Genomic DNA, 22215 nt, shown 5'->3' on the forward strand with positions numbered 1-22215 from the left:
ACAAAACTTTTCAATTTTGTGTAAGATGAGTTCGTGAATTTTGAAATGGTTAAATTAAGTTTAGATTTTGAATTTTTAAGTTTCTATTGTCGTTTAGATTTTTGGTTGAAATCTCGAAATTTCACTGGGGAGAAAATTCGATTTTTCCCCAATTTCTCGAATTTCTTGCAATTTCGAAGTCTTTTTTTATAATTATAATTTTTATTTTAGCAATTTCTATGCTAGTTCGATGGAAGTTTTTTCCCTCTTTTACCTCAAAAAAAGAATATTTTCAAGAAATCACATATTTTAATTCAAATCTTTTTCATTGAATTTTCACATCATTTTATCTCAAAATTTAAATTGATGTGAGTTACTAATATTCCTTTCATTTTTCTCTCAACCTCCATCTACTTTTAGAGTTTTATTTATTTTCTTTCTTTTTCATTATGTTTTGTTATATAATGTTATACTTTTAGTTTTTACATCCCTCTTATGTTTGATATTATGTTTTTTTTTTTTTTTCATTTTTGTATCTACTTTATTTTATAAATAAACAATTTACAATTATTTTATATGCGAATATTTTATTTTTTTGATTAATTTTTAATATTTGATACTATTTTATAATTATTTGTCCATTTCTTTTTTAAATTTATGCTCTCGCATCAATATTTATACAAATATTTTACAATATACATCTAAACGTTGTCTTACTTTATAGAAATGCCAATTAAAAATGATCAATTATAGTCTAATTCAGTCACAATCAAAGTTTAATTAACTAATTATAACAATTTTCATCAATCTCATAAAATTTTCCAAAAAATTCATTGGCATTTCTATAAAATTGAGACCACGGTATTTCTATTGACGTCAATATTTCAAACCTTGGTTTCTATTAGGTCTCTAAATTTTCAGAAGTATTTAATAGATATTTGTATTTTACATTTTGTATCGAATAAGTTCTTGAACTTTAAAGATGTCTAATAGGCTAATGAACTCCAATTTTGTGTCTATTAAATCTTTGATATTATTCAAAATTTTTAAAAATAATTCATCTATTTGAAAAAAGAAAAATTGAATTTATTATGTCCCATGAAAACATGTCTACTAAATTTGTTAATTTTTTTAAAAATATAGGACCTACTAAATATTGTTTTCAAATTTCAAGAACTTAGCTATTCTATGCAAAACAAAAAATTTAAGAACTTCTTAAACACTTTTAAGAATTTGTTTAAGAATTTCTTAAACACTTTTTTAAGTTGATGATTTATTAGATACAAAATTAAAATTTCAAAAACCAAACTTAAATAAATTTCAAAATTCATAAATTAAATTTGTAATTATTTTTTTTAAAAAAAAATCAAAACATGTCAATAATCAATCGGACAAGAAATAAAAAGGAAAAAATTGATTAGACTATATCCAATAAAAAATTGACATGTGTTAATTTTGATTTTTTAAAAAATATATAGAGAGAGAAAAGAAGGGAATCATGAAACTTAATGCAACCCCAACCCCATTGAAATACAAAATTGAATAATTTGTTTACACTCTAAATTAAAGAAATATTAGAGCAATCCTCATTTTGGATAAAACAAATTTTTTTTATTTTGAAAGGTAAACGTTATTTAAGAACAGCAAAAAGAAAAATCATAGTTGGAAAAACAAAGACATTAATTAATATAAAGTGTTTCGTCCATTTGTTTTTTTTTCCTGCCTCAGAAGTCAGACCCCACAACTCCTCGCTGCAGTTCTCCCTATTCTTCTTCCTCCACTCCAGCAGTCGCCGGCAGAGATTCTCTCCGACATGAAGCTTTCCGGTAGCTCTCTTCTTTTGCTCTCCGCCGTCAGGAGAAACATTTTTTTTTTTTTTTTGCCCTTGGGTTTGTGATTATAGTGTGTTTTTTGGGTCAGATCTCGCCGGAAATGGGGAAGGAATCGTCAAGCAGGCTCGGATAATTGCTGTGTCCTTGGTCGGCATCGTGGCTGCCGCCGGAACGCGTTATCACTGGAGCCGGAATTTGAGGTCGTCGGCAGCCGTTGTCGAGGATCAGAAAATCGTGCCGGTGATCGGACGGACGGAATCCGGCAGGGTCGGAAGTATTGAGGCGTTCCCTGACTATGTTGGTAAGTTTCGAATGATTCAAATGATTTTTGTGTGGTTGGCCTTCTTCAGTTCCACTCTACTTAAAACATAAGTTTTAGGAATACTTGTCCAGTTGACCTATTTTAGAGATATAAAATGTAAAAACATAAATTTTAGAAATAATTCTAATGGTTTTTGCCATGATTGAACGAAGTTACGAATTTGCTATTCATTTCTTTCTTCCTCTTTTCTTCTTCTCTATTACGACCACAACTTCTACTGTAGATCAGCTTCAACGAAACTATTTTTTTCTTCTCTCTTTCCTATTTTTTCTTCTTCTTTCTCCAGCACCACCAACTTTGTCGGAACCGTTTTTCTCTTTTTTCTTTTTATTCCCTCTTTCCTTGTTCTTCTTCTCCACGTGACCAACTTCCATGAAAATCTGTGCGCAATACTAGATGTAAGAAAGGAGAGTGATATTTTAGTAATTTTATTAAAAAATGGGTCATTTATCATTTTGGACCCAAATTTTAGATTATCCATACAAATTTTCTTAAGTTTTATTGCCAATTAAAATTACAAAATCAACTCTGTTGTGTATGCTTTGTTAATACTTAGCTCTTGCGCTTTTCGTTTTTTAATTTTTAATTTAACTTTCGTCTATTTTTTTTAAATAATTTTGATTATTTTAAAATAACAGCTAAAAAAATTCAACAAGTAACAAAAATGAGGGTTGAGTACTAGAATGTTGACCCAAATAAAAAGTTACAGAACTTATTTTTTTCTTTTTATAGAGCGTTTAAAGGCATTATATTAATTTTCTCAAAATCAAATTTTGTCAAATCTTGTCGTATGGTTAAATTTCGTGAGTTTGTCGATAGAGGGGGACGAAAGAAGAAGAAGCCAAGGCACACAATTTGTAATAATGAAACAATAGAATTATTGAGCATTATTTATTATCTATATCATTTATTTTTCTTAAAATAATGGTTTCAAATAGTAAAATTATTAAAATCTTTTTAAATATAAAAAAATTTCATTTTTTTTAATCAAAATATCACTTTTTACCATTGTAATAGATTAATGATATAGATTTTACTATATTTATAAATAAGTTGACTCATTTTGATATATTTAAAATAATTTTTTTTTAAAATTATATATCTATTATACTTGGAAGTTGTGTTATTGATGCTTTTAATGTTGGTTTAAAACCGACATTAAAGGCAACCGACATAAAAGAGTTTTAATAACACTATCTTTAATGTCGGTTTTCAACCGACATTAAAATCCTTTAATGTCCCTTTAAAACCGACATTAAAACCCGAATTTCTTCCAGTGATTTCATTTTCGTTATAATGTTATTAAGTTTTATTAATTAAATCCTAACCGGTCAGTAGGGTTAGGTATCAAATATTAATTTTACCGATGAAATGCGGGGAGGGAGAGAAAATAATGATTTCCTTTCCTAACTCTTCAAACAAAACAAAAAAAAAACAAAAAAAAAAAAAAAAAGAAAGAAAAGAAAAAAATATTCGAATGAGTCAACTATCATAAAATTTGTACGATCAACTTTGAATTTAGAGGTTTGATTCTACTCAGCATGTCTAAAAAACAATAATAAATAAAGAAATAACCCGTTCATAAATTTTGAGTTTTAATTTTGTTTAATCTTTAAACTTTTAAAAATGTCTAAATAACTAAAACATTATCTGGAGCTGAAAATTGAGTTTGGTACCGAATGCAGCGAGGCAATTGGGATTTAAAGATGGAGGGGAATGCCCAAAGTTGAAGAAACTGATAAATGATTATTTGAAGAAGAAGAAAGGTTGTGAAGAATCAATCTATGAATATTTTGTTGATGAAAAGGATGCAGATTCAGTATATGTGAAGCTTATTCAAGAGTTAGAGACTTGTATTTTGACCTACTTTGCTTTTCACTGGGATAAGGCACCTCAAATGGTTTCTCAGGTACACACACTACAATTTACATCCAATTATTTAAGTTAAAAAACACTTTTTGGTCCTATATTTTCATTATCTTTAGTGGTTAATGATTTAGTTTTCATAATCCAAATTTATAATAATTTAATCACTTTATTTTGAAATTTATAATAATTTAATTCTTATCATGAAAAATTCCATTAAAATCACGTGTCGGTTTTTATTACCTAACAACTTTGTCTTTATAGTTTATAAAAAATTTGATTCCCGATTAGTTTATCAATCTACAAGTGTAAGAACAAATTTTATGAAGACTTAGTATAATAAAGATTGATTTGTTACTTATTAAAGTTCAATGACTAAATTGTTATAAATTTGAAAGTATAAAAACTAAATTCTTACAAATTAGAGTTCAATAATTAAATTGTTACTTAGAAATAATTATAGTTATGTTGATTGAACAAAACTATTTTACCCACATCCATGTTTTTGTAGATTGATATTAATGTTTGTCTTTCTAGAAAAAGAAAAGAAAAGTGAAAACTATAGGGAAAAAAAAGTTTGAAACAACAAGCATTTCAAAAACAGAAAACAACCAAAAAAAATGTTGAAAGAAAAAACAGAAGAAGATAAGGAGAAATGAAAAGACTACATAACAAAGTTAAGATAGCTCCCCTTTTATGAAATGTTTTGCATTCATAATGACTACGAATGTGTATTATTATTATTTTTTTGTTACGGTTATAGTTATATGGATTAATTATATTAGTTAAAGTGAGCTTAATTCAACTAATATATTATGTGGCGGTCTTCAATATTAAAAAAAGAAGAGAATAAAAGAAAAAAAATTATTTGCATTAATTAAAGCTTTGTCCATATTCTTTATATGTGGCGGTCCCATGGGATGCTCATTTTGTCTGATGGGATGGAGAACCTTATTTAGATAGGGAATGGAGTGGAGAATAATTTTTTTTTAAGTTAAACTTTTTTCTATCCCCCATCCGTATGTATTTTTTTTTATTGAATTAATTTATTATTATTATTTATTATTGTGATTATACCTACAAAATTTTTAAATTTTAAATTTTATTGTTTAATAATTTAGATAATCTGGTAGGTTTGAATCTGACATTTAATTGTATTTATCAAAATTAAATAATTTTGAGAGGTTGATAATTTTGGTTATATTAGAAGACCTAAGAACATCTCAATAGTTTTTATCAAAAGAAGGTAGCATTAATCCTTTTAAAACGATTTAAAAACATTAAAAATAGTTCTCATAAAGCTCTTTCCCTTTTTCTTATTATTAATTTTCTATGGCTCGACTTATCAACATGACAGGAAATGTATGAGTAGTTTATAGAAGTGGTTGAGTGACAAATTTTTTTTAATAGGCAATCATAAGGTACACGTTACATCTAAATCCATTGCTCCCTTTTTTTAATAGAAAAAATAATAAAAGAAGACTTTGAAAAGAAATTTTTTTTGCCCCACATATTTTTATTGGGTGAAAGATGGATGAAGTCCATGTTCCACACAAATTTTTTCTTTTCTTTTATTCTTAATATTAAAATAATGTGCGACATTTCCTCACATTATCCACCAAATCTGAAGTGTTGCTAAAAAAAATCTGAAATAATATTAGTATATTGCCAACCATGTAAATTATATAAAATATTGTTTTCTTCTTTAATATTTTATGGCAAAACTTTATTCTATATGTATATTTTTTTATTTATTTAATATTTTTTGATAAATGATATAGTATATACTTGATCTTCATGATAATATACACTGATTTTCTTTGCAAAATATATATGCACACTAATTTAAATTTTATGTATTAGATATTTATTGGTTCTATATAGCTTGGAACCTATTTTTGAACTGAAAAGTTGATCAAAATTGTGAATTTCGGTCGGATGTGAAAGGGAGACTTATGTTAGATAATTATTTGGTTTTTAAAATTAAAGTTTTGTGAAAAACGTACAAACAACCAACTATATATATGATGATGGACAGAATGATAATGCTGACAAAAGTAATGAGACAAAAGAAACAAGCAGAGAAGAAAAATAACACACAATATGTTAACCTAGTTCAATATAACTTTACCTACATCTGAGGGGCACAGTGCCTAAATTAAAGAGAAGTGTCAGTATAATTAAGAAGATTTACAAGAGAAACAACTTAATTGATAGAACCACTATCATGTAATACAGTAAACCTTAGATAGGCAATTTGTTTAGTCTCCCCCTAAACTTGTCGGCACCTATCTCAAGATCTTTTCTCAGCTCAAGATTTATTGATCTTATACGTTTATGCTCCCTTTAAACTCAATGCTTCTCTTCAAGGATTACCCACACTTGATAACAAAATTGCAGACTTCTTCATTTCTTTGCTTTCAGCAATGGCCGCACACCAAAAACTACCACACCAATCAATTCATTAAAAAAAAAAAAAAGACCTAAAGGAAACATTCTTATACTTCCTTTTAAAATAGTATCAACAAGGAAGTTATAGACAAGGAAACCAGCAAGATTGGAATAATTCCAAAAACAACCAAATGAACAGTCCAATACAAAGTCAACTGAAAAAGATCCAATATTACAACAAAAGGAAAAATTACATGCCAAGTAAAAAAAATAACCATCTCCCCCTTTGGCATAACAAATTTCTTTTATTGGAAATCACGAGATAACAAAAACTACAATGAGGCAACAAAAAAACAACACAACCAGAAACCAACCCCCCAAAACAACAACAACCAAACTGGCTAGACAACCATCAACAACCAAACCAGCCAAACAACCATCAATAACAAGCCAACAACACCACCCACAAAAAAAAGAAAAAAAAAAAAAAAACAACACCATAACCACACCCCCCTTGATTGTCAGATGAAGAAAATTAAGCATGTGGAGAGGAAGGACACTATGAAGTAGACTAGGCATCGTCAGAGGGTAACGACAAACTTAACAACTGAATCAGAGTATCCATAGTCACCCGTCAGTCGGCATGAGAACGAATTATACCACTCAAGGTTCAGGACTTAGAAGATAGCACCTGTGAGATACGTGTCCCAAGATCAGAAGGAACCAACAATCCATCTTTAGGAGCGCGAAGATCCTCAGGCACGGGAATATCATCAACTCTAAGAGGCCGAATGTTGTGCACAATGTTTGACACATGGGATACCTGAAAAGCTTGTAGCTTAAGTTAATTCACTTGGCAGCAGGACCTGGAGCATCCGCAAGAGTGGGAATGGTTGGGCACTGTGAGAGCATGATACCACACAAAAGACGAGGAAAGCAAATAGAAGAGGGTAGATGTTTTAACTCTCGCAATAAAAAGGGCTTTAATCAAGGAATACGAAAACCAACCGTTGACCCATATCCCTTGATACATTAGAACAAACATTAATGGCTATAAAGGCAATTTACACACTCCAATGGTTGCCCTTAGCGATTCAAAAGTAATAATATCCAGGGGTTTAGTAAAGATATCTGCAAGTTGCTTATTTGTTATAACATATTCAAAAGTAATAACTTTGTTCTCAACCAATTCACGGATAAAATGATGCCTAATGTCAATGTGTTTCATTCGACTATGTTGCACATGATGTTTCAAAAAATTTATGGCGCTTATGTTGTCATAATACGAAGTCATAACATCCTAAAACACATTATACTCAGTTGGCATTTGTTTCATCCAAAGTAATTGAGCACAACTACTGACAGCTGCAACATATTCTGCCTTGCAAATAGATAAGGACACACAATTCTACTTTTTACTAAACCATACGATAAGATTATTTCTCAAGAAAAAGCATCCTCATGATGTACTTTTTCTATCTTCAGTACATCTTGCCCAATCAGCATCACAATATCCAACTAAAATAGGATTTGTATCAAAAGTGTACAGAAGGCCATAATTAACTATACCATGCACATACTTTAGGATTCTCTTCACACTTGTCATATGACTGGTTCTTGGGTTAGACTGATATCGTGTACAAACACCCATTGCAAAAGCGATATCAGGACGACTCACTGTTAGATATAACAAACTACCTATCATGCTTCTATACAAACTCTCATCAACACGTTCAGCTTCAGAATCTTGCGTGACTTTGGCAGGAGTAGCAGTAGGGGTACGTTTAGGTTGAGCTTTGTTAAGCCCAAATTTTCTCACCATATTCCTAGCATACTTCTCCTGAGATAGAAAAATCCCTTCTTTCATTTGTTTAATCTGTAAAGCAAGGAAGTATGTCAACTCACCCACCATACTCATTTCGAACTGACCCTTCATCTGTTCAACAAAGGTATCTACCATATTCGGTGGCATTCCCCAAAAGATGATGTCGTCCACATAAATTGAGCTATCAAGTTCTGGGCATCCGTTTTTATGAATAAGATTTTGTCAGTTCCACCACGATTATAACCATTTTTGGTTAAGAAAACTGCCAAACGATCATACTAGGCCTGTGGGGCTTATTTTAGGCCATAAAGTACTTATTGAAGTCAGTACACATGTTGAGGACATATTGGATCAACAAACTCTTTGAGTTATTCAACAAATACTTCTTCATTTAAATACCCATTCAAAAACGCACTCTTGACATCCATTTGAAACAATTTAAACTTAAGTAGACATAAGATTTCTAGAAGAAGACGAATAGCTTCCAATCGTACAACTGGAGCAAAAGTTTCATCAAAATCAACTCCTTCAACATAAGAATAGCCCTAGGCAACCAGTCTGACCTTGTTTCTAGTCACAACTTCGTCTTTATCATGCTTGTTTTTTAACATCCACCTGGTTCCAATTATATTTATATTTTCAGGGTGCGGAACAAGAGTACACACTTGGTTTCTAATGAACTATTCTAATTCTTTCTGCATGGCATTGATTCAACACTCATCCTTCAAGGCTTCTTTCACATTCTTGGGTTCTACTAGAGATGTAAACATACGTTACCAATCATTTTCAGGTAGTCAACTCTATCCTTCTTACAAGTAGTTATTCTTGAATCCAGGTTCCCAATTATACTACTAGAAGGATGTGTCTTCTGTATTCTAATGGATGGTGCGGGTTCATCACTACTATCAGCTTCAACACCTTTTACACCTGCAGAGGTCTAAATGTCAGTAACAATGTTGGGAGCATCAATAAAACTAATTGCATCCTTATCAAGATCTGATGATTCTGAGATTTCTTTTTCACCATTGTTCTCAAATTCTAAAAATATCTGACCTTCTTCATCATCAACATTTTCTATTGTGGATGTTACATCTTTGACCACAACATTTATTGATTCCATCACAGTCTGAGTTTACTTATTGAAAACCCTATAGGCTCTGCTGTTTGTTGAGTACCCAAGGAAGATTTCTTCGTCAGATTTAGAATCCCACTTTCTTTTATTTTTTCGATCTCTCAGAATATAAAATGAGTTACCATATACATGGAAATACCTCAAATTGGGTTTCTTTCTTTCTAAAGTTCATAATTAGTGTTGACAGTTCCTGGGCGTAGAGAAATATGATTGTGAATATGATAGGTTGTATTTAATGTTTCTGCCCAGAAGTTAAGGGGTATCCTTTTAGCATGAAGCATGGCACGAGCCATCTCTTGGAATGTGCGGTTGTTTCTTCTACTACTCCATTCTGTTGAGGAGTTACAGGAGCAGAGTACTCATGTAGAATCCTTTCAGAAGTACAGAAATCAACAAATTGAGAATTTTCAAATTCCTTCATGCGATCGCTTCTAATACGAATAATGTTTTTCTCTTGTTCACGCTGAAGATGAAGACATAGTGTCTGAAACACCTTGAAAGTGTCAGATTTTTGTTTGATAAATCTTACCCATGTGAAGAGAGAAAAGTCATCCACACAAACGAGAGCATACTGCTTACCTTTCTAACTTTCAACTTGTATGGGCCCCATCACTCAATGTGTAGTAACTCCAAAACTCTTCTAGTACTACATTGTGTCACTTTATTATGTGAGGTTTTAACCTGTTTACCATATTGGCATTCACCACAGAATGTATTAGTTTATGTGCTTAGAGAGGGTAATGCAAGACTGACTCCTACGTTGATTGCTTTCCTTATTGATCGCAGACTTATGTGACCAAGTCTCTTATGCCACACTTTAGTCTCACTCAATGAGAGCAACAGGGGACGAGTGATAACATTTATTCGTTGAACGGGAACTTGTCATAACTAACATCATTTTATCATATTTTACTAAAAACTTTATCTTTAGAGAAACTTACTTGATATCCATGATCACACAGTTGACTTATGCTAATTAGATTAGCAGTTAAGCCTTTAACAAGCATGACAACACGAAGAGCAGGAAGACCAGATTTAAACAAGTCTCCTTTATCCAACACTTTTCCTTTAGCTCCATCACCAAAGGTACATATCTAAAGCCATATGCCTTTAGATCAGACAAAAAAGATTTTTTTTACCTGTCATGTGCCTCGAGCATCCATTGTCAAAGTACCAATCTTCTTGGTTTTGAGATGTGTGACGAGGTAAATGCCACATTGCAAGCCATCCTCTCTTGAGGGTTTTTATCTTTGAAACGCCACACAAGTCTTCTAGATGTAACTCTTTTGTTCTCATGACTCAAGATCCCAGGGAGGAGTGTCTTAATGTTTTATATTCCTTTTTGCCAAGATGATAAAAACAAAAGGGACTTATATGACCTGCTCTCCCATAGTAATGACACACTTATTTCTTTCGTGGCTTACTAATTTCAATATGAGTCACAAATATGGTATCATCTGGATTTAGCTCAGACATATGAGGATTTTGAGTAGGATCAAATACACTTTTAGATGATAATGTAGTTCTATAACCAGGCTTCCCATGACTACTGAACCCAATTCTTTTTCTATCAGCAACTTGCTTCCCTTTGTTGAGAATCTTGTTAGATCATCTGTACCTGAATTTAACATGCAAACAAATTTATACGTTGAATCCAGACGTTGTTGAGACAATTTTGGTTCCTTCTTTAATTTTGATATAGTGCTCAAACAACGATGATTGTCTTCCAATAACCTTTGAATGCGATCTTTTTTCTTTTTTAGTGTAAACAGATCTTCTTCCTATTTTTCATACATTTCTTCCATGGTAAGATTTCTCAAGCGAGGAACATTCTAATTCAATCCACAACAAATTTTGTCTGCTTCTTCAATATCAGTACTCATTATTGTTGATTCATCAATAGTTGCACAACCAATCAAGGCCCAAATCTCATCCTCTGACATATTACTAGTATTCGACTCATCGTTTGACAAGGTTGTTGAGTGTCCTTTATTTTGTTTTCTCAAATAATTAGGACATTCAGCTTGGAAGTGGCCAAAACCTTCACATTCCCTGCATTTAAAGGTTCGATCCCTGCAATTTGGATTACCATTCAAACCCCATTCACTATCTTTCTTCACTCCAAAAAGTTTAAAACTCTTATGCATATTATGATTAATGTTGCGAGTGTTGTCTCTAACATGAGTTGTGTTGTACTGACTAGGACGTTTATTCAATCTTTTTAATACTTTGACGAATTATTTTGTCAACATAGCAAGCGAGTCGGCAAGGTTCTCTTCACCTTCTTTCCCTTTGTTTGAGATGAGGTCTTCATTCACATGTGATTGCACAGCTAACCCTTTACGTTTCTTGTTTGTTTGCTCATTAAATGTCAATTAAAAAGTACGAAGAGAGCAAAATAATTCATCAACTTTCATAGCAGCTCTATCATGCACTTCTTCAATGGCAGTCACTTTCATGTCAAAATGTTTTGGCAGAGAACGAAGAATCTTTTTAACTAAATTTTCTTCTGATATTTTCTCACCATGGGCAAAAGATTCGTTCGCAATGTCTAGAATACATACATTAAATTAATTATTGTTTCATCCTCTATCATTTTTAGAGATTCAAATCGAAGTTAGAATCTGTAGTCTCGAAATTTTCACTTTGGATGTACCTTCATGAGAAACTTCCAAAATTTCCCAAGGTTATTTAGTTGAAATGAATGTATTCATAAGCCGAATAATATTTTTATCAACCCCATTAAAAATTACGTTTATAGTGCGAGAATTTCCTAGGGAAGCTTCATCCTCTACTTTAGTTCAGTCCTTTTCAGATTTGCAGTGCCATCCTCATCAGTGATTATTGGATGAGTCCACTTGTTTACAACAGCTTTCCAGGTCTTTAATCAATTGATTTTAGAAAAGTAGTGATTATGGCTTTCCAATATGAGTAATTTGTCCCATCAAGGACTGAAGTCTAGTAGTAGATCCACCTTCTCTGATTGGTTCCATTGCAAACTATTAACGAAAATATAATAACTGAACCCGCTCTGATACCAAATGAAAAATGTACAAACATCCAACTATAAATATGATGATAGACACAACGATGATGACAAATGTATGAGACAAAGGAAACAAGTAGAGAAGAAAAATAGCACACAATATGTTAACCTAGTTCGATATAACTTTACCTATATCTGGGGGTAATGTGCCCAAATTAAAGAGAAGCTTAGTATAATTCAGAAGGTTTACAAGAGAAACAACTTAATTGATAGAACCACTATCATGTCATACAATAAACCTTATATAGGAAATTTGTTTAGACTCCCCCTAAACTTGTTGGCATCTATCTCAATATTTTTTCTCAGCTCAAGCTTTATTGATCTTGTACGTTTAGGCTCCCATAAACTCAACGTTTCTCTTCAAGGATTACCCTCGCATGATAACAAAATTGCAGACTTCTTCATTTCTTTGCTTTCAGCAATGGCCCCACACCAAAAACTACCACACCAATCACTTTATTAAAAAAAAAAAAAAAAGATCTAAAGAAGACATTATCATACTTTCTTTTAAAACGGTATCAACAAGGAAGTTACAAACAAGGAAACCGGTAAGGTCGGAATCATTCCAAAAATAACCAACCAAAAAGTCCAACACGAAGTCAATAGAAGAGACCAATGTTACAACAAAAGGAAAAATTACATGCCAAATAAAAACAATAACATTTTGAAAACTAAAAAATAATTTTAAAAATTTAATTTTTTTTCTTAGAATTTGGTTAAGACTAAAAAAAAACACGAAAACTAATGGTAATAAATTGAGAGGAACAAATACAATTTACGTGGCTCCTACTATGTTGTCTAATTTAATTTTTGACTTGATGCTTGATTTCCTAAAAAAACAAAATGATTGTGCTAATCTTTTCCCCTCATATATAAAGTTGTACGAAGGTTGAATACAACCTGTCACCTTAATTAAAACCACTTGCTTAAAAACATTAAGAATCATTTGTAGGCCTTTAAAAAAGAAGTTATTGGAAGGCATAAGAATATTAGGCTTAAATATGTGATTCACAAAAGTTGTTTTAAAAGGGGCCATTGCAAAAGTAGTAATCAAATCCAAAATATCAATAGATATAGTATAATACAAAAAGTGTAAATATAGTAAGATCCAACTTTTAGAGTCTATCAATGATAGACCATATTGTTAGTAGGTGTATATCAACGATAAAGTCTATCATTAATAAGAGTATATCAACAATAGAATCTATCACTAATGTATTTAATTATTATCTCTAAAAATGTTATGTAATTAATTTTCTTGGTTGGTAAGTGCAGGCGTTGACTGATGAATCGGAGCATAAAACTAAGCTCAAAGGCTTTGTGATGGCCGTCACAAGGTTTTCTTTTTTATTCCCTTTCAAAATCAATAACGTTGCAATTGAATTAAAGTGCTAGTAAATTTTCTCATTTCAAGAGTTTCATGAATTATAAAATATATGTTTTTATATAAAATTGATAGGATTTTTATTTTTATATTTATTATTTTTTTAAAAAAGACAGTCAACATATAGTTATTCAAGAGTTGTTTTCATGTATGATCAAACTAATTGTTTTCATGTATGATCAAACTAAGTTAATAATTAATTTTTTTTAAAACTCTCTTTTGGACTCAAAATAAGTTCATAATCCATTTTAATGAAAACAAGAGCGATTGAGATGGAAATAGAAATCCAATACATACATAAGTAGGGATGTCCATTTACTCTGTTGGGACCTGTTCCGAACGAGATGGAGAATCTCCGATTAAACAGGGAATAGGAGAGGGAGCGGGAATAATTTTTTCTCCGTTGACTAAACAGGAACGGGGACGGAGATTATATTCCCTATCCCGTCTTCGAGTTTATAATAATAATTATTGTTATAATTATTATAATTATTATAATAATAATTATTAATAATAATTATAATTATAATTAAAATATTTAAATAATAATTATTATTATTTTATCTATATACTTTTTACAAAAATTGTGGTGTAAAAAATTAATTATTTTCTAATTTTCATTTCAACCTTTTCGTACTTTAATATATTTTCTAAATTGTTTTAACATTTAAGATTTTCTACCTTAAGTCATAAATGTTGTTAGTATTTAAATGAAAAACTTGTCTATGATATTGTAATATTTAAAATTTAACTTTTAGAAATTATAAGATTAAATTATATTTTTACACATATAATAGTATTATTTTTATAATGAATTTTTATACTATTTCCTTCGAATGAAAATTTATTGGAAATAAACTCATTTAATATATATAAATTTTATTTGGTCGAGAATAAATAAAATTATTAAAAATGAATATCTTAAAAAAAAAAATGGAAAAATTTTTCCCGCAGGGAACCTGATCCCTGCGAATTTTTTGCAGGGAATCCCCGCCCCGATCCTTGCAGAAAATTTTGCATGGACGGGGAATGAAATAGAGGGACGGGGATGGGGACGGGAAAGCCTTCCCCGTCCTCGCTCCGCCCCGTGGACATCTTTACATCCAAGTTGGGGATAATTTTCTTTTCCTTATTTTAAAAATTTAGTTAAAAAACACTTTTCAATTTAGTTCACAAACTTTAATTTGTAACAATTTAGTTAAAACTTTAATATAGGTAAATTTTTTTAGTTCATGTATTTTCACCTATGCAACAATTTAATTTCTACCATAAAAAACGAGGGTTAAATCTCATTATATCTCAACTTATTAATCTACATGGTTAAAAAAATATGATTATATCTCAATAATCATATTTTTAGCGAAAGTTATTGAATCATTACAATTGTTTTTTAAAAAAATTGACACGACCAAAATGATATAAATACTAAATTCTTTTTTTTTTTTAGATATTGAATTATGTAAAAAGAGAATCGAATCTCACAACCTATAACGAAGACACAAATAAATACAAAAAAAAGGACGCGAACAATGTCAAAAGCCAACCAAATACAAAAATGAAACACACACAACTCAAAGAGAAGAGCCCGCTTGGATTTTCGCAATAAAAGTCTCAAGCCACATAGAACAACAAAGAAAGCCCTCAAATACGGGTGGACACACGGTAGATTGATGAACCCGCTTATGCCACACATGATAAATAACAACACATCAATCGGTTGACTGTACATTACAAATTAATTAAAATTGATCAATGATTAAAGTAGTTAGCTCGACAGGATGATTAAAAGTATTTTTAAACTAAAAGTTTGAACGTAGGTATTTTTTATAGTTTGAGAATTAGGTTAAGTTAGTGAAGGATTATATTATTGTAATGAATGAAGCGCAGGAAACAGAGGTTCGAGAGGGTGACGAAAGAGCTGAAAGTGACGAGGGTTATATCGACTCTAGTGGAAGAAATAAAAGCAATCAACGGCGGCGGTGGAGCGGAGGCTGATTCTAAATGCACCGACGTTATGGCGCCCGTGGCCCTCAGCCAGAGGAGCCCCGTTCTCCTTCTCATGGGCGGCGGAATGGGAGCCGGCAAAAGCACCGTCCTCAAAGACATCCTCAATGAGTACGTTCATTTCATATCTCCATACATTATTTATTTACAATTCCGTGATTTGTTATCGCTTTTTTATTGAATAAATTTTCAATTTTGATTTTAATTCAGTCTCTACATTTCAAATAGTTACATAGTTACAGTATAATTTTACTCTCCAGATTTGAATTTTGTTTCAATTTGATTCATAATTTTAAAATTTACACTTTTAACCTTAAATTTTTACTAATTATATACTCACTTTCAATCTTTATGGTTAATATCTAATAAGTAATTTAAAAGATTTTAAAAATTATAATCCGTGAAGTTTCACTATTTTTTCATCGCTATTCAAATTAATTTTAAAATATCATTTCATAATAGTTTAAACTAATTATCAAGATTTTATACCTTTACTCTTTTTCTCTAATTTCCAACTTTAGTCTTTAGTGTTTATTTTCTATTAATTAATTTAAAATAATTCAACTAGTTTTTATTAATTTTATTAAATTAATATAAAAAATCTACATCATAATTTTTTTAAAAAAATTAATTAATTAAAAGTTAACTCAAAAGACTAAAATTAAAGCGAGCATTATCTGGTTTTTTGACATTTGGAGCACTGAATTGATTAATATAGTTAGTGGGTATTTTAGTTTAGATTATAATAGTTTGTATTTTGAGGGTAAACTATTTTTATTTGGATAGAAAATAGTAAACATTATAACAAATAAGAAAATAGAGGATAGAATGACAAATAATAAATATTGTAGCAAAAATGATTTTGAAATAGTATTTACTATACTTGATTATAAGTTATAAATAATTGTACAAACCACTATTATATTTGGTACTCCAAATATGGAGCAGACTATAATAACGCACTTCACAACTTTTAGTTGTTGTCCTAAATGGCCAGACCAAATAAAAACCGTACTCAAAATTTAGAGAATAAAACAAAGAAATCTAATTATAATATATATATATATTTATTTTCTTACCTAAAATAAGAAAATAATTTTTTTTTGTAGACCATTCTGGTCGGATGCTCAAGCAAAAGCCGTCGTGGTAGAGGCGGACGCTTTCAAAGAAAGCGACGTCGTTTATAGAGCAATTAACTCCATGGGCTGCCCCGATGACATGCTTCAAACCTCAGAACTGGTATATATATATATATATATATCATTCTCTCCAACATCTATTTTTACTTTTTTCCTTTTTCAAACATTTATTTTCTTTTAGGAAAAAATTTATATTTCTTGGTCTTTGTCCCTCAATTTTTTATATAGTTTCTATCTCAATTTTTTGGTTTTAAAAAGTTATTTCATATTTATTTTTCTTCTGGTGTTTGAAAATATTTCATTTTTATTCTTAGTTTTGAATTTTGTTTTCATTGATTTATTTTTTCAAAGTGTACACACTTTACCCCAATCTATTAACTTAAAGAATAAAATTGATTATAATTAAATTTGTAATTTTCACTATTTGTTCTTCGTTCTTACAACTATTCTTTTTTAAAAAATTACATCACAATTATTTTTAATTAGTTAATTGAAAGTCAAAAGACCATACATTAGTAAAATCCTCTCAAGGAAAAATATATAATATTGAGACGTAGGATGAAGCAGAAACTAAATTAAAAACTCAAGAGTAGAAATATAATTTTTAAAATTTATGGAAATGGAATTTAAACTAAAGAAATTAGAGGTAAAAACTGGTACAACAGACTATTTCTCCTTCTTTTCAGCATTTCAAAATTAATATCGAGGTTTTTTTTTTTTTTTTTTGATAAAGGTATTGTAATTAAAGTGTGGGGTGAGGGAATCAAACTGTTGACTTCGAAGTCGATAGTTCAAGTATTATGTCAGTTGAGCTACGTTTATGTCGAGGTTATGGATAAGGATAACCAACATAATAAGAAAATATATTGACAATGGATACTAAACTTGTGGATTTGATGCCTATTTAGTCCATATAGCTTAAAAAGTGTATAATATATAGGTAAAAATTTGTTGCAAGTGGAAATGAGAATCCTGATGAAGTTCAAACACATAAATTTTAGTTAGGATATGATGTTAAATCATGAATCAGCCTGAACGTTTTAAAGTTGTTGATAGGTTATAGTAAATTATTTAATTATATCAATACTTCAATTGTAATTAGGTACACCAATCATCGACAGATGCTGCATCGTCGTTGTTGGTGACAGCACTAAACGAAGGTAGAGATGTGATCATGGATGGGACTCTTGCATGGGAGCCATATGTGGACCAGACGATTGAGATGGCTAGAAATGTTCATAAACATCGATATAGGATGGGGGTTGGCTACAAAGTCGCGGAAGATGGGACCGTCATTGAAAATTACTGGGAACAACTGAGTCCAGAAGAAGAACAGTATGATTTCGATGGGATCGTACAAAAAGATCGAAAGCCGTATAGAATTGAATTGGTTGGTGTTGTTTGTGACGCACATTTGGCTGTCATTAGAGGCATAAGGTACGAAATCTATATAATGATTACGATTAATTAATTACAAATTTTATTTGATTTTATAGTCCGTACATATGATTTAAAAGTCACAATTAGCCCCGATATAACTTATATAGGCTATTTATGAGATTTTATCCAATTAATAAGGATGAAATTCTATCTTTATCAAAACTATAAAGTATTATATTTTGGTTAAATTATAGGTCTATTCATTGAACTTTGAGATTTGTATATATTTGATTGTTAAACTTTCAAAAGTATCAAATACATCCTTAAACTTTATATTTTGTGTCTAATAGGCCCTAAACTTCAATGTTTAACTTATGTCTAATTCGTCTCATAAAAATTTGAATTTTTTTAGAGTGAATTGATCTATAGATGTAAATTTGAATTTTATGATTAATGAAACCCCAAGATCTTATTTGGTAACCATTTGGATTTTGGCTTTTAGTTTTTGAAAATTAAACATATAAACATACATTCCACCTTTAGTTTCTTGCTATGTTATCTATCTTTTACCCATATTTTAAAAAATCAAATATATATTTTTCTTTTTAAAGAAAAAAACAAGCATAGTTTTGAAAACTAAAAAAAAGTTTTTTGTTTTTGAAAATTTGGCAAAGATTTCAATCCTTTTACTTAAGAAAGATGCAAACGAGGAAATAAAGTTAATTTTCAAAAAATAAAAACTAAAAAAAAAACAAATAGTAGTTACTAAGCAAGACCTTAGTAAACTTTCAATTTTATGCTATTTGATTTGGAAAATTTTAAGAAATCAAAAGTTTAAGGACTAAATTTGTAATATTAAAAATTTAAGGACCAAATAGAAACCATCTAGACTAAATTTATAATTTATTGTTTTATTTATTTAGATATTAATTTATGAATTTGATGTGTATGAGAGATAGTAATATTGTATTGGGATGAGTAAACAGGAGAGCTGTAATGGTTGGAAGGGCTGTGAGGGTGAACTCACAATTGAAGTCCCATAAAAGATTTGCTAAGGCTTTTCCCAGATACTGTCAACTTGTTGATAATGCCAGGCTCTATTCCACCAATGTATTGGGCAGACCATCAAAGGTAAATATATCTCCCAACTCCTTTTACAAAAAAAAAAAAAAAAGAAAAAAACAACTTTGAGTTACAAAATTAGTCTCTAAACTCTTAAGTTTTCAATAGGTTTTTTAATTTTCAATTTTTGTGTTTAATAAATCTTAAACTTTAAAAATTGTCCATAAATTTTTAAACTTTTGATTTGGAAGAGTATAGTAAGTACTTGAACTTTTAATTTTATTTCCAAGAAGAAAAACGTCTTTTTGGTCTTAATTAGGTTTTAAATTGTTATATTGTTATCACTAAGTTTTGAGTTTAATTCTATGCTATTTAGTCTCTAAGTTTTAAAAAATATATATATTTTAAGTTTTGAGTTTAGTTTCCATTTGATCTCTACATTTTTTTATTTCACTTTTATCCCGTGTAAAATTTTTAGACCTAGAAATCAAATTGAAATCATGCAATTTTCTCCTTTATGTCTAATATAGGTCATTAACCTAGTCGATGTTTATTAAAACTCACAAATCTTTTTAGTACAAAACAAGTAGGGTTTGAAGATTTGAATCTCCAATCTCAAAAGAAAAAGCATATATCAATTACTGTTGAACTATGCTCACTTTGACACTAAAATTCACAAACTTATTAAACATAAAATTGAAAGTTTAATACCATATTACACACCAAAATTCAATTTTATGTCCAATAAATTCAATATTTAAAAAAAGATGATAAACATGTCAAAGACTCTTACTAAAGATAAAATTTAACTTTAGGCATATACTAACTCTTAGAATTTAGGGATCTATTTTAAAAGTTGAAATAATAAACTTGTAATTTGATTAAGCTTTTTGTTTTTATAATATTCTAATTAACTTGTATAATTGGGGTAATGCCCATTTAAGAGTTGGGCCTTGGAAGTTGAAACCCTATTGAGTGGGGTTGTTAATGGGTTGGAAATAAAATTGATTGCAGTTAATTGGGTGGAAAGATGGAGATAACAAGTTACTAGTAGATCCAGAAGAAATCAAATGTGTTTCATTTATAAGTAAGTTGAAGGAGGATGCAAATTCAGTATATGAACTTTACCAAGATGCAAGCATTTTAAATGAGAATGGTTCTCTATGGAAAGAAACTGTGTTGTCATCTTCTAGGGCCTCTATTCAGATGGAGTTGAAGGCTTCCATACAAAGCATTGAATCAAAATAGCAATAGAATGCCTTTTTTTTTCTTCTAATTTTTTATTGAGAGGTTGGAGAGATGACTTTTCAATGGTTGGTGCATGTATTTAACTATTATTATCGTTCTTATTTGTTTAAAGGACTCGTGTTGATGTATGGAGATAATTTGAACTCTAGTTAATAGTTTGAGTGCAAGGGATGGAGGAAATGATATGGCCGTCAAGTGCCGATTTTTCAATTTCAAATCTTCAGTCTGGAACGAGTATTGTCATTGTTGATGCTTATTGATTATTTGAAACTATCTAGTTACTTTATTGAAATTTTAGGATCATATCGTTGGCTTGAGAAATGGAACTTAATAGAAAGTTTTCTTGTAAAAGAGAAGGAATTTGATGCATTGTACAATTTTTTTTGAAGTACTATACTCTCGACCAAACAGACTTAACTGTGGAGTTTTGATGAAATTCCGAGCATTAGTTGGGATGTAATAAATTATAGATAAAATACTTTTTGGGCATTTTGATTTTGAGTCTAATTTTTATTTGGTTTATTGGTTTAAAAATGCTACATCTTTACCCTTGAGTTTTGAATTTAATTTCTATTTTGTTCCTAAGTTTTAAAATGTTACATTTTTATCACTGAATATTGAGTTTAGTTTTTCATTTGATACTTATGTTTCAATATTTTACTCTTTTACCTATATGTTTTCTTTTTACTATAGTGCTCACTTTAGTATTTGACTTTAACTTCCAATAACTAACACTACAAAAAAATTAGCTTATTTTGGCAATTTTTTATCGAAGGTTATAAAAAACTTTTGAAAAATGTTGCATTAATTGAGGAGGTTTAAAAGTCACTGAGAAATATTTACTCTTTGTCGAAGGTTATTGAAAATCTTTGGAAAACGATATTATATTTATTAAAGAACTTTTGAAAATTATCTACTCTTTATTGAAGATTATTGAAAACTTTTAAAAATTATATACTTTTTATCGAAAGTTATTGAAAACTTTTGAAAAGGATATAATATTTTTCAAAGGGCATTACAAAACCTTTGAAAATTATATACTTTTTATTGAAAGTTATTGAAAACCTTTGAAAGATACTATATTTATCAAAGAATATTGAAATTTTTTGGATATATTATCCTTCATCAAAGGTCTTTGAAAAAACTTTGAAAAATATCTACCTTTTATGAAAGGTTTTTGAAAACCTTTGAAACATTAATAACCTTCATCAAAAGGTCTTTAAAAAACATTTGAAAAATATCTACATTTTATCGAAGCTTGTTGAAGGCCTTTGAAAAATATATTATATTTATCGAATGACATTAAAAACTTTTGAAAACTATTTACTCTTTATCAAAAGTTACTAAACTCTTTGTAAATTATATTATATTTATTAATTATCCTTATATCATTTAAATTTTCTCTGAACCAACAAAGACCGAGACAGTAATATATTTTTTTAATTAAAATTACTGCCATCATATATTTTTTTTTTTTTAAAAAAAAATCTTTAAAAAATAATGCGTGTATATATATATATATATAAAATTTAAAAACCATCGAAAAAGAACTTTTTAAAATAAAATCATTTCTATGAGAAATTGAAGTAAAACTATCTACATTTT

General features: G+C 29.6%; 1 protein-coding gene across 1 annotated transcript; it reads left to right on the forward strand.

Annotated features, from left to right (window-relative positions):
* The first annotated feature begins 1644 nt into the window (after window positions 1-1644).
* LOC120067265 lies at window positions 1645-20853 on the forward strand. The gene is made up of 9 exons (XM_039018794.1): window positions 1645-1805; window positions 1900-2112; window positions 3819-4042; window positions 13669-13730; window positions 15665-15892; window positions 16891-17020; window positions 18023-18357; window positions 19287-19431; window positions 20377-20853. Exons 1-9 carry the CDS (start codon window positions 1793-1795, stop codon window positions 20608-20610), a joined length of 1584 nt encoding a protein of 527 aa, XP_038874722.1. The 5' UTR covers window positions 1645-1792; the 3' UTR covers window positions 20611-20853.
* The last annotated feature ends 1362 nt before the right edge of the window (window positions 20854-22215 follow it).

This window comes from Benincasa hispida, chromosome 12 (genome assembly GCF_009727055.1).
Source record: "Benincasa hispida cultivar B227 chromosome 12, ASM972705v1, whole genome shotgun sequence".
Lineage (NCBI taxonomy): Eukaryota > Viridiplantae > Streptophyta > Magnoliopsida > Cucurbitales > Cucurbitaceae > Benincasa > Benincasa hispida.